This window comes from Phalacrocorax aristotelis, chromosome 7 (genome assembly GCF_949628215.1).
Source record: "Phalacrocorax aristotelis chromosome 7, bGulAri2.1, whole genome shotgun sequence".
NCBI lineage: Eukaryota > Metazoa > Chordata > Aves > Suliformes > Phalacrocoracidae > Phalacrocorax > Phalacrocorax aristotelis.
In genome coordinates this window covers 46,683,334-46,696,209 of record NC_134282.1, presented here as the reverse complement: position 1 = coordinate 46,696,209, position 12,876 = coordinate 46,683,334, and the positions used below count along the sequence as shown (strand labels likewise).

Sequence of the window (12,876 nt, the reverse complement as noted above, 5' to 3'; positions counted from 1 at the left end):
CAGCTATTTTTTCTGGTGATGACTTTCTGTTAGATCAAAGAGCCCTTTAGCATCAGCAGCTTCTGCTTGAAACAGTATTCGTGCACTGTTGTCAACTTCTCAGTCTTTTTTTGTGTGTTCTTGTTACAATAATTAAATTCAGACTTCCTAGCCTTCCCCCATAAGACATTTCCTCCACCTCTCAGATCTCTGCAGATGGATATATTCTGCACCATCTTTTTCTGATATCCTTATGCCAACACAGAGGTGTGCACAGTATTCCCATTGCTTACCACTGGTGCACAGAGAGGTATTCCTGTTTGGTTTTATGTCAGATGATGGCAGTAGCTCTTGTGAGTGACTCTTTTTAGGACACAACATCCCATTGTCAGGCATGTTCTCCATCCCTCGTATAATATTATATTTGATTCTGTTAAAATATAGTATATTTTGAAACACATTGGATCTAATAGTGATCCCTGTAGATGCCCATTAGAAATGTCTCCTTCAATGACAGTGTCCCTCAGATGGCTCCTTTTAGAGACCTGCCAGCTAGGCTTCTGTTAAGCCATTTTAATGTATGTACTACTGATATTACATATCTTCATATCATGGAACCCTGTGAAAGTCAAACCTTATCAAAATCTAATTACATTATGTTGCAACCATGGAGGCAGCTTTATCGGACAAACTTAGAATCATGCCAGCTAATAAAATCAAGTTTGGGAGCACCTGTTTTATATACAAGTGCCTCAACTAAGATCAATATTATGCCTATTCTTCAGTGCTTAATGAATTGAAGCCTGTATCAGATTTTCCATTATTTTGCCTGGAATTTATGTCAATCAAACTAGCGTGTATTTATGAGGCTCATAGTTGTATATCTTGGCTGATTATTGGCCCAGTGCTTCAGTATTTGGGACCTGCCCCAGTGCTCCAGCACAGATTATAAATGAATATCAGTGGGCCAGCAATTTACTCAGCCAGCTTTTTAAGGACTCTTGGGTACAGCTGTTTAGCCAAGCTGATTTCAGACTCTTTATCCATAGCAGATGGTGTTTCCAATTCTCCTTGCTTACTGATGAGCAGAAGACACTTCATTGCCCCCCACAGTCCATGCTACAGGCACGTTCCCCTGCCATTGTCCAGGTACTGACTGCCAAATACTTTGACACTTTCTGCAACATGGCAGTTGACTTGGTCCTGGCCATCAGTAGAGGGAAATAGTGAAGTCAACTGTGATGATGCAGAAGAGGTTCATAATACATTGTTTATGCAGATACTATTCCTAATGAGAGAGACACCCACACAGACACACAACTCGACAACTTCACCCTGAGGTTTGCACTTACTTGAAATTTTATTCCCGGGCACAGCAGAAATTGAGATATGTCCTTTTGATCTCGTTCAATCCTACAGCTGCAAACTCAAGCCTCCGTGCTTCCCTGCCAACATGTTCCAGCCCTGTTCTGTCCCATTTTCTGCCAGTATACCTGTCTCTATTAACTAAGGATTTCACAAAGATAAGATTTTGTGATGTGTCAGGATGAAATGAATAATTGCCTGGAGGTCAAATTTTTCATAAGTAAAAGGCTGATGCTGGACCGTGCAGTATGAGGTTTATTTTTGGCCTTTTCTTGTGCCAGTGAAGAAATTTAATGGTCTTTTCTGCGAGGTCAATAGACATATACTCAGAATGTTCCCTGTCAGCTGAAGTCAGCTGGGATCTTTCTAGTTCACAGGCGTTAAACAGCCAATATTTGGACAGGTGACCTTAAAGGAAACACCAGTGATTCAGTAGGTGTGGTCCTTCCATCTGAGTCAGTGCTGAAATGTGACGCCAAACGATGGCGTGTTGCCAGAGGACATGGTTTTTATTTGAAATATTAAAACCAACTTGAGCATTTATGGCTATTTAAAATCCCATGATATTATACTGGATGATAATCCAGTTAGGATTAGTTTAGTTGGGCTCCCTATATTGTTTCTGCCATTCAATGTCAGGAGGATGCTCTTTTCCTTTGTAAAAGCTTTCAGAAGTAGCAGGTTGCTCTGATAATTGAGGGATCCCAAGGGGATATTTTTAGAGCTGAGTTAAAGTGCCCAGAATTGTATGCTGTGGATTTCTTGTATCAGTTCAGGATCCATTTGCAATTAAGTCTATGTATGCTGTCAATGCAAGAGTATTGGACCAAAGTGTTGTGACCTTCTGCTTTTCCACCATATAGAAGGCAAGTTTCCCTTCAGCGCATTTTAAAGTCTACAAAATGCATCCAACCATCTGGCCTGAGAACCAGTGCTGGCTTGAATGGAGGATGCTGGTGAGGGGCAGCTCCCGTTCTGAGGCAAAGGCTTAGTGGACATGACGATCCCTCTCGAGTAAATCCATAATAAGTGTGACGATCTGTTGGAAAATTGTCTTTCTGCTCCACAGGGAAGATTGAATCACAAGAGAGAGAAGGGGAGACCAATATGATAAGTGATATATAATAACACTTCAGTCTGTTATACATAGCAGAGCATCTTATTTGTCTCACAGACTCATTTCCTGAAGCAAGAGGCACTTTGAGACAGCATCCTTCCCCAAGGACTGGCTTTCACTGCCAGCCACATGTAGGAGGCTTAAGGGGTGGCTGAAAGCACTGCAATGCCCTGCAGAAGCATTCATAGCACTCAGCTACCTGTGAACATAGAGCTGTCATAAATCCTCTCTCCCTGTGTTGTTTCTTGCAGGTAAACTATGACCACTTTACTATTAGTGTTTGTGTGTTTGCGAGTCATCACCACAGCCGTCTCTGTGGAACTCTCAGGTACGTGTCCCGGGGTGTGGGAAAGTGGGGCTGAGCAATGTGCTGCACTCTGGTCCCATCCCCAAGTGTGGGCAGCTGCCAGAAATAAGTGTACCCAAGATCTGCTCTGTGTACACGGGCTCTTCTCTTTGGATGGCTGCTATGCCATAGCTTGCCACTGTTCTTGTGCTTGGGGAGCCAGGGAGACACCTCCAGGCAAAGGCAGACTTATGGGAAAACCAAGGGAGTTTCAGCATTCCCCTTTCTTAAACCCTGTCAGGTGTGATCTTGTATCATGGGCAGCAGCTGCAATGCAGTAGAGCCCTTCGTGGCCTTCATTCCCACATCCAGCACTGGTCCAAATCCCAAAAGCAACCATGGCACAAGGGTCATGGTTGTAACTTCCCTTTTGCAAGTTATTTTCAGCAGACTAGACCTAAAAGGATATGTCTGAATATGTGGGTACAGGCTTACAAAGCAGATATAGACATTGGAGCATATGGAAGCACTGGGTATTTTGGATTAAATGCCTTATGGATGTAACCATTGCTTTCTCTGGGAACTGGCAGACAGTAGTGATGGCCTGGAAGTGAAGATACCTGAGCAGTCTCCCCTGCGTGTTGTCCTGGGAAGCTCCCTGAACATCCCCTGTTACTTCAACATCCCAGAGGAACAGGACACCAGTGCTCTGCTGACCCCACGGATCAAATGGAGCAAACTCTCAAACGGGACTGAAGTTGTCTTGCTAGTGGCCACTGGTGGGAAAATCCGTCTCAACACTGAGTACAGGGAGGCAATCTCTTTGCCCAATTACCCTGCCATCCCCACCGATGCCACCTTGGAAATCAAGGCCCTGAGATCCAACCACACTGGGATTTACCGCTGTGAAGTGATGTACGGTATTGAGGACAGACAAGACACAATAGAGGTCCTAGTGAAAGGTGAGATCGTGTTTTTGCTCTTTCCTCTCAGAACCTTGCTGCCTGGCCTGGGCAGAAGGGAGGAAGAAATATATAGGCAGAGGGAGGTACTGCTCTCCCCATAGAAATAAACCCTTCCTGTCAGGTCACAGATAAGGCCATGGGCAGACGAGCAGAAGCCATGGGCCAGGCATTTACTTCAGCAAGCTAGGACCAGACTAAACAAACAAGTAAAATGACTCATGGCAGAATATATGGCAATAAAATTACTCTTCTGGCAGAAAGTGGGTTACAGAGACAGCAAGACGACATCCTTGGCACGAGATGGTACTGGATACACCAGGCTGTTGCTCAGAGGGGTGAAGCTGGATCAGGGCTGTCATAAGACCTTTTATTTCTTCCAAACATTTTAGGAGATGGGATGCCCTCAGCTGGAGAATCAGTCTGTTCTGGAAAAACTTTCCCCATAGTCTTGCAAAGACCATCCTAGTAATATGTGGCTAAAATAACAAAAGTTAAGTTTCCCACTTTAAGTTTCCTATCTTTATCATGATTTTTGCTTTCAGTGTAGGCCAGGGAGACAGCTTCCACTGCAACAGTTAATCAGTGGGTCTCTGCTGGTCACATACACTGGAGTGTATATCTTACAGCAGAGGCTAGGACCTCCCTCATTGTCTCCTGGTGAATTTTCCACTTAATGGTCTGCTCATGCCAGACTGGAGTGTACAGCTAGCCATCTTTTGTAAAGATCCTTGTTCATCACAGAATACAACTTCGGTATGTTTGCAGCAGATCTGGAGATTTCAAGTGGATTTTCCTCTTGTTTCCTGGGTGTTTGTACACTAGGTGACATTACGCACCCTTGGTCCTGAGTAGGACTTTGAGGGGCTGTAGCTTTCAAACCTGCATAGCAGCATGGTCCCTGCTCTGCCCCACTGAACCATTCTGAACCATGCATTTAAAACACTGCACAGACCTGTATCAGGAAAGTATTGAGTCCTTCTGACAGCAATATAGCACTGTGTTCTGGGTGATGGGTTTCCTCGTAGTGTTCACACCATTATTCAGGTACTGACTTTTAATGCACTGTGACATTGTTACAGTACCATGGGAGAGCATGGGAGAGCAATAGGAGTCACTGATGTGCTTCACAAGGTCCCTTGAAAGGACCCCATCAAGTCACCCTTGGCTTGAGATGCTCAAATACAGACAACATAAATAGTTCATTGTTTCTGGTTGACGTGCAGTATCTGTTCTTTGAATCCTTAACTTCTTTGGAAGGAAAGCAGCTGGTTCCTCTCCAGCAGATGCGTGAGTGATGGCCATTGTGTTTTCCAGGCATCGTATTCCACTACAGAGCAATCTCCACAAGGTACACCTTGAACTTTGAAAAAGCAAAGCAGGCCTGTATCCAGAACAGTGCTGTCATTGCTACTCCTGAGCAGCTGCAGGCTGCCTATGAGGATGGGTACGAGCAGTGTGATGCTGGTTGGCTGGCTGATCAGACTGTCAGGTAATGAACAGTCGTGGGGAAAGGAAAGCCACAGCAGGGTTGTTAGGACTTCTGTAATGAAGCCACCAACTGAAAACATTGAGAAACAGTTGCTAAATAGCAGCTGTTGTAATTGCTGGTGTGTAGAGGGAGGTGGTGGGTTGCAAGCCATTCTCTGCCAGGAGAGAATCTGTAGTAGGAAAGCAGAGTGACCACTGTCCTCCTCAGCTGGTGGTGACAGCTGAGTGGGCAGTGGCTTAATCCTGACCCTTCACCATCTGTGAACAAAACAGATGCTATGCTAAGATGTACAAGTGTGGCTCAACCGTACTTAGCTGTGCATCCCCCACTGAGGACGCACCTGGGCCTGATGTCTTTGGCCAGTGCTTCCAGGGACCTGCTGTGCTCAGGACCATCAGAGGGAGGGCAGGATAACAGATCACCTTTCCCCTTTCCCATAACCCAGGAAAAGCCATAAATAATCACAATGCACAGTGCTCTGTATCTCTTTCCCAGCCTCACTGCAGCTGCCAGCATCCTGCCCCCTCACTCCTTATGCACCCTCTCTCCCCCAGGTACCCCATTCACTGGCCCCGGGAGCGCTGCTATGGCGACAAGGATGAATTTCCAGGAGTGAGGACCTACGGTGTCCGAGAGCCAGATGAAACCTATGATGTTTACTGTTATGCAGAGCAAATGCAAGGTGATTTGGGGCTTTTATTGTTACTAGATGCAGAAGCAACCAAAGCTCTGCTCATGCCTAGACCAGACAACAGTAAATACAGAGGCAAAGGGCCTAGAGGCAAGACAGGTTAAAGATGGAAAAGTACCTACCCCAGCAAGGCCAGAAGTTCTCAACAGTCTCTTGGTTAGATCTTGGCTAATTTTAATGTCAAATGACTAGTGCAGTAGAGAGGGTGGAGTCCATCTAATGTCCACCAGAGGCCATGCCATCCTGCATGTCTCTGGTCATCTTTTTGAGGGTGTGACAATTGGAGTTGTTCATTACCTATGCTTATGACAAGGATCCATTGAAATATTCAGCACATCAGAACTGAAATTGTCTTTTATATTCTTCTTGCCCTGTGGCTCCATCTAGTTTGGTATGTTTTGCTCCAGTCTGTATTCGGTCTGTAAGACAACTTTATAGACAGTCACGAACATGGAGTTGCAGTTCAGCTGTAATACACAGGACTTTGCATCTTAGCCAGACTCTGAGGAATGGGAAGGGAAAGAAAAGGGAACTGGGATTAAATTCTACAGCCAATTCCTGTGACAATGGATGGTGTGATTGCAGGTAAAGTCTTCTATGCCACCGCCCCTGAGAAGTTCACCTTCCAAGAAGCTTTTGAAAAATGCCACAGTTTGGGAGCCCGTTTGGCCACCACGGGAGAGCTGTACTTAGCCTGGAAGGATGGCATGGACATGTGCAGTGCAGGCTGGCTGGCCGATCGCAGTGTCCGCTACCCCATTTCCAGAGCACGGCCCAACTGCGGAGGAAACCTGGTGGGCGTGCGGACAGTGTACCTGTATGTCAACCAAACAGGGTACCCTCACCCTGACTCTCACTACGATGCCATCTGCTACAGTGGTGAGTACACCAGGGCTGTGGGACTAAGCAATGCGTCTCTACATATCAGCAAGCAGGAGCTCACTGGCCAGAGCTAACCTTTTTTAAAACAAAAAAAAAAAAAGCAGGCAGGGGAAGAGGGTTTAGAGGGTTTAGCAAAGGACTTAGTCCCTCATTCATAGTCAGGTAGGAAGCAGAGTCCAGAAAGATCACGGATGCCTGCCCTCTACAGGGGGCTTTGAGGAGGTGGGTGTTACACAGCCCTCCTCTCTCCGGTCTTCCCACACCTTCCAGCTTTGGTAGCTCTCCAGGAGACATGGAGCAGAGCTCAGGTGCTTCATGTACAAGACTTTGAATGCTGCAAATGGAAAAGAATGAAAAAGATAACAGAGCTCATCCTGAAGATGTGTATGTGATGTGGTACAGATGCATGCCTGAGTTCCCATGCTGGCATAAATCAGAGACTACAGCAGTCTCCAGCAATCAGAAATGGGGCAAAATTGTACCTAGGAGGTGGAGAACATCCCAGCTACTCCCCCTTTCTTCTAATGGTACTCTTCTCCCTGCAGCAAGAAGGGGGCAAAGCACAGTAGTATATGGTCTATTCACAGAATCACAGAGTCACAGAATGGCAGGGGTTGGAAGGGACCTCTGGAGATCATCTTTTCCGACCCCCTGCTTGAGCAGGCACACCCAGAGCAGGGGGCACAGGAACGCGTCCAGGTGGGTTTTGAATGTCTCCAGGGAAGGAGACTCCATACCCTCCCTGGGCAGCCTGTGCCCCTGCTCTGGCACCCGCACAGGAAAGAAGTTTTTTCTCATGTTTGAGTGGAACTTCCTGTGTTCCACATTGTGCCCATTGCCCCTTGTCCTGTTGCTGGGCATCGCCGAAAAGAGTCCAGTCCCATCGTCCTGACACCTACTCTTCAGATATTTGTAAGTATGATAAGATTCAGGGCAACCAGGGGCTAACATTCAAATAGGATTGCCATCTCTAAAAAAATAATAACAGTATCTTAAAATATGTTTTGAAATCCCTTTGATACAGACCTGTTGTTCCCAGATAGCATGCATGGTCAGTGTGTCAGGAGGCCCTGTAATACCTCTTGGAGTTATCCAGCTACATGGCCAAGCTAAATGGTCCACCAAGCCCAGCCTTCTGGTTATCTCAGAGTATGCATCTGAAACTGCTGAGTACAGCCAGCCCTTGTCTGAGCATCTCTAATTCTCTGAATCCCTTGAGGCTTGAGAGCTACTGGCTGAAATGAACTAGCAGGAAAATGCAATTGGAAATAAATAGAGCAGGGACAGCAGTATTAGGAGAAAAGCCTGACAGTGTCTCATTGCCTCTCCCTCCCCAGCCGAGACCTGCCTTCCTGCGTATCCAAGATGTCCCAGCCCTCCCACACCTGCCCATTTCTGTTTTATGCTGCGCTTTAAACCACCATCCTTGCTGTAGGCTGAGCATGCATGTTAAGCATGTTCTCCTACACCCCAGGGATGTGACTTTGGCAGAAAAGTGATTTGGGAGGGGAAAGGTCAGAGTTGTTTGAATGCATTTGGTACAGCAAGTGGCCCTGGCTGTCTGGGTGATGGGGTTAGCATGCTTATAGGTGATGAGCTCTTAAGCTGTCCCCTGGGCAGAGCAGAAGGAGATAGTGATCCTGGTGATACTTCATGCAGTGGGTGTGAGGATCCAGTTGCCTTTCTCCCACTGCTCAGAGCTGCTGTGGAGGTTATCTAAGTTCCCCTATTTCCCTCCGGCCACCTTAAATTCCTTATAGCAGGCACTAGAGGTCAGTGCAGACTTGGATATGGGCAAGGTATTCCCGTGAAGGAGAGCTGGGAGAAGAGCAGGGAAAGCCCTCTCTGATTTGCCAGCCGTGGTACCCTCCATGTTGGGCTGTTGTAGAGAGCCATTGTAGAGGAAGGAAAACCATTTCTTTTACCAGACCGTCATGATTTCCCTGCTCCTTTCAGAGCCAGCAAACATCCAGCTTCTTCTCAGAGGCAGCACCAGCACAGTAAACCTTGCTAGACTGACCATGTCCTCTCTGATTGCTGCTTTGTCTCCTGGTGCAGGGGATGACGTTGAGACTCTAGTCCCAGGGCAGTTCATCGATGAGACGGGGAGCGAGCTGGGCAGCGCCTTCACTGTCCAGACTGTCACCCAGACCGAAGTGGAGCTACCTCTGCCACGCAATGCCACGGAGGAGGAGGCCCGCGGCAGCATTGCCACCCTGGAGCCCATTGAGATCACACCCACCGTCACTGAGCTCTATGAAGGCTTCACCGTCCTGCCCGAACTCTTCGCCACCGGTGTCACAGTAGAGACAGCTGCCCCAGAGGAGAAGAACGTGACCGGGGGGGATGTCACAAGGGTGTGGGCTGTACCTGAAGGAGTCACCACCATAGCCTTAGGCACTGCCATCACCACTGAAATGGCAGAGGTGAGCTCAGTGGAAGAGGCCATGGGGGTGACTACCACACCAGGACTAGAGTCTACTTCAGTGTTCACAGTGGAAGATCAGCTCGTGCGAATGACAGCAGCCCCCGATGTTGGTCTCCTCCCCAAGCAGCCCGTCTCCCCCACAGGTAAGTCACCAGGAGTCTGAGAAGCCTGAAGATGTTTCTCCTAGAGGTAACCATTCAGCTGAAAACAGGCTGAGCTTCTGACATTGAAGTGGGCATCCAGGACCCTAGAGGTGTACATGCCTGTTTGGGGTCAGGGACATGTTGAGTGCCTCCACTACAGTAGGACAGAAGGGGTGAGGAGGAGGCTGTGGGCCACCCCATCATGTACTGAAAAGGGCTCAGCTGGCTGTGCCATGGTCACATTCTGCACTTCCTTGCGCATCTGGCTCCAGCAAAGGGGAAAGTCAAGGTAGGAAAATCCTAGAGGAGGGCTAAAGAGGTCCCCAGAACATCACCCTCGATGGCAGCGGAGCTCGATGAATCAGTCGTCTCCATCAAAGTGGGTTTGACAGGCACCAGTCTTTGCAGTGTTGTTGGGAAGACCCTTGCTGGTGGAGGGGGGGGTCTCATATCTGCTCTCTCACCACGGCTTCTCTTCCCCCAGGTGTGGTGTTTCACTACCGTGCTGCCACCAGCAGATATGCCTTCTCCTTTGTCGAAGCCCAGCATGCCTGCCTGGAGAACAATGCAGTTATCGCCACTCCCGAACAGCTCCAGGCTGCCTACGAGGCTGGCTTTGACCAGTGTGATGCAGGCTGGCTGCGGGACCAGACAGTCAGGTAAAACTATATTGACTTGGGGAAGACAGCTCTCAAAATTACTATTCAGCCATGAAACTGGGGCTTACCTCTGGTCTGGCCTGCTGCTCTGCTCATCAGCATCTAGAGCTTTCCTGACCTAAGGTTGTCTCCAGGTCATGATATCTAGTGGCCAATAAACCTGTCCTGCCTCTTTCCTAACCTGTGCATATATCCTGCAGCGGTGAGCTCCACAGAGTACTGACATGTAGGAAAAGTGGAGGAAAGTTTGTAGTCATTGCCCCTAGTTGTAAGTGCAGATTAAATTTGTTTCCAAGTCACGCTGGGGGATTTGAGCCCCTCTAAGGGTGAAGAGTTCATGTCCTGCCCCCAAGTACAGTAGCTGGATAACTCCAAGGTTCTTCAGTCCAGGGCTGACCTTGGGTTACTACTTCTCTTCTTCTTTTGGTAGGTATCCCATTGTGAATCCCCGAAGTAACTGCGTAGGAGATAAAGAGGGCTCACCAGGTGTGCGGTCGTACGGCATGCGCCCGGCCTCAGAGACCTACGATGTGTATTGCTACATTGATAGGCTCAAGGGTATGATTTCCACCTTCCTCTGGCATGGCTGTGGAGCAAATATGTGCTTCAGACCTCCACGTCTGTGTGTGTGTGGATGGGGTGCAGGAACTCACACCTGTTTTCTCTCCCATCCCTCAGGTGAGGTGTTCTTTGCAACCCAGCCAGAACAGTTCACCTTCCCAGAAGCTCAGCAGTACTGCAAGAGCCAAAATGCCACACTGGCTTCTGTTGGCCAACTCCACGCTGCCTGGAAACAGGGCCTGGACAGATGCTATGCTGGCTGGTTAGCAGACGGCAGCCTCCGCTATCCCATCGTGACCCCCCGTCCCGCCTGCGGGGGGGACGCACCTGGTGTGAGAACCGTCTACCAGCACTACAACCAGACGGGTTTTCCTGACCCACTGTCCCGGCATCACGCCTTCTGCTTCAGAGGTACCCTCCCACCCCTTGTAGGGTGTGTAGACCAATCTCCTCAGGGAAAGGGATTTCACGAGGGAGGTTGGGCACTTCGGGGTGCCAGTTTGGGCGAAGCACTTCATCGGCATCTTGGACTGTGAATTTTTGGAAACTCGCTCCAATACCTTTTTGTTCCAGCTCTGCCACCTGTGGAGGAGGAGGGGTTCACCTCATTCTTTGAAGAAGATGTGCTGGCAACCCAAGTGATTCCTGGAGTGGAAGGGGTACCCTCTGGGGAGGAGGCAACCGTGGAGACGGAGTTTGCCACTCAACCTGAGAATCAGACAGCCTGGGGGACAGAGGTCTTTCCAACAGATATGACGCTGCTTTCAGGTGTGTCAGAGCTTCCCTACCTCCTGGGTCACATTTGGCTGGTCTTGTAGGGCTGGGACACTCCCAGAATAAATGGGTTGTGTCTTTGCTGAAAGAGGTTCCCTCTAAATCCAGACAATTATCACCATATTAGCAAGGTCTAAGGCTGTGCATACAGGTACCACAGGAGGAGCTACACGTGTATATTATTAAACTTTTGCTTTGGACTGAACTAAATGACCAGCCATCCTGCAGACCAGCACACACAGCATTGCCATAGCACCTTACAAAAGATGTTGTGGACTCAGCATGGGGAAGGAACACTAGAAACAGATCTCAGACCATGTCTTCCAGGGAGGGCAGAGTTGCAGCATGGTCAGAGCAGCACCAACATTTTTCTCTTCCACGTTAGCTCAGAGGAAGCAGTAGCTTGATTTTAACACTTGGCAATTGGAGTCACTGTTGCCATTGTCCCGTGTCAGAAGAGTATATATTCTGTCAGTTTCCCAGAGATATATAATTTACAGTTGTTTAAGATATAATGTTCATTAGCAAATTTGAAGGAACCAAATGATGTCTGCAAGCACTTTGTGCCTTTATCCCAAGGATATCAGTTTGGGGATAAGATCGATGAGGAAATTGTTAAAAGCTTCTTTAAAACAATTTAGTAAATTATTTTTCTCTCTCTCTCTGTTTGCCCTTTCTTTTCCAGTGAGTCCATCTGCTTTTCCTCCAGTTACTGTAATACCAGAGGAAACAAGTACTGATGCTTCCATCAGCAAAGTGTCAGGGTACGTGACTGAATCTGGAGAACATCAAGTCAGTGGTGAATCTTCAGCATCCGGATGGATATCTGGAGTCCCGGATACAAGTGAAGAACTGACTTCTGGAGTTTTTGAACTTAGTGGAGAACACTCAGGGGTTGGAGAAAGTGGATTACCATCAGTAGACCTGCATACCAGTGGCTTTCTACCTGGAGAAAGTGGGCTACCCTCAGGGGACCTGAGTGGGGTGCCTTCTGGCATTGTTGACATCAGTGGCTTAACTTCTGCAGAGGAAGATATATCGGTGTCTACTTCGAGGATACCAGAAATTAGTGGAATGCCATCTGGAGTGGAAAGCAGTGGGCTGCCTTCTGGATTTAGTGGAGAAATCTCTGGCACTGAGCTAGTCACTGGTGTGTCATCTGGAGAGGAAAGTGGACTCACCTCTGGTTTTCCTACGGTCTCTCTTGTGGATACCACATTGGTGGAAGTTGTCACAACCGTGCCAGGATGGCAGGAGGAAGGAAAAGGATCAATCAGTGTCAGCGGTGAAGGAGATCTTTCAGGGTTCCCATCTACTGAGTGGGACACCAGTGGCAGAGCCCAAGGGTTACCCTCAGGACCTGAGCTCCGTGGGGAGCCCTCTGGAGGGCCCGAGCTCAGTGGAGAGCCCTCTGGGGTGCCCGAGCTCAGTGGGGAGCCCTCTGGAGGGCCTGAGCTCAGTGGGGAGCCCTCTGGGGTGCCCGAGCTCAGTGGGGAGCCCTCTGGAGGGCCCGAGCTCAGTGGGGAGCCCTCTGGAG

General features: G+C 48.4%; 1 protein-coding gene across 1 annotated transcript in view; it reads left to right on the top strand.

Annotated features, from left to right (window-relative positions):
- The first annotated feature begins 2,719 nt into the window (after window positions 1–2,719).
- The window catches only part of ACAN (aggrecan), a 28,713-nt gene continuing 18,556 nt past the window's right edge, over window positions 2,720–12,876 (top strand). Inside the window, exons 1-11 of the mRNA XM_075100958.1 lie at window positions 2,720–2,789; window positions 3,338–3,709; window positions 5,027–5,201; window positions 5,756–5,883; window positions 6,478–6,771; window positions 8,833–9,345; window positions 9,830–10,004; window positions 10,435–10,562; window positions 10,683–10,976; window positions 11,139–11,333; window positions 12,025–12,768. Of these exons, the coding sequence (XP_074957059.1) occupies window positions 2,720–2,789; window positions 3,338–3,709; window positions 5,027–5,201; window positions 5,756–5,883; window positions 6,478–6,771; window positions 8,833–9,345; window positions 9,830–10,004; window positions 10,435–10,562; window positions 10,683–10,976; window positions 11,139–11,333; window positions 12,025–12,768 (3,088 nt within the window). The remainder of the gene's footprint in view (window positions 2,790–3,337; window positions 3,710–5,026; window positions 5,202–5,755; window positions 5,884–6,477; window positions 6,772–8,832; window positions 9,346–9,829; window positions 10,005–10,434; window positions 10,563–10,682; window positions 10,977–11,138; window positions 11,334–12,024; window positions 12,769–12,876) is intronic.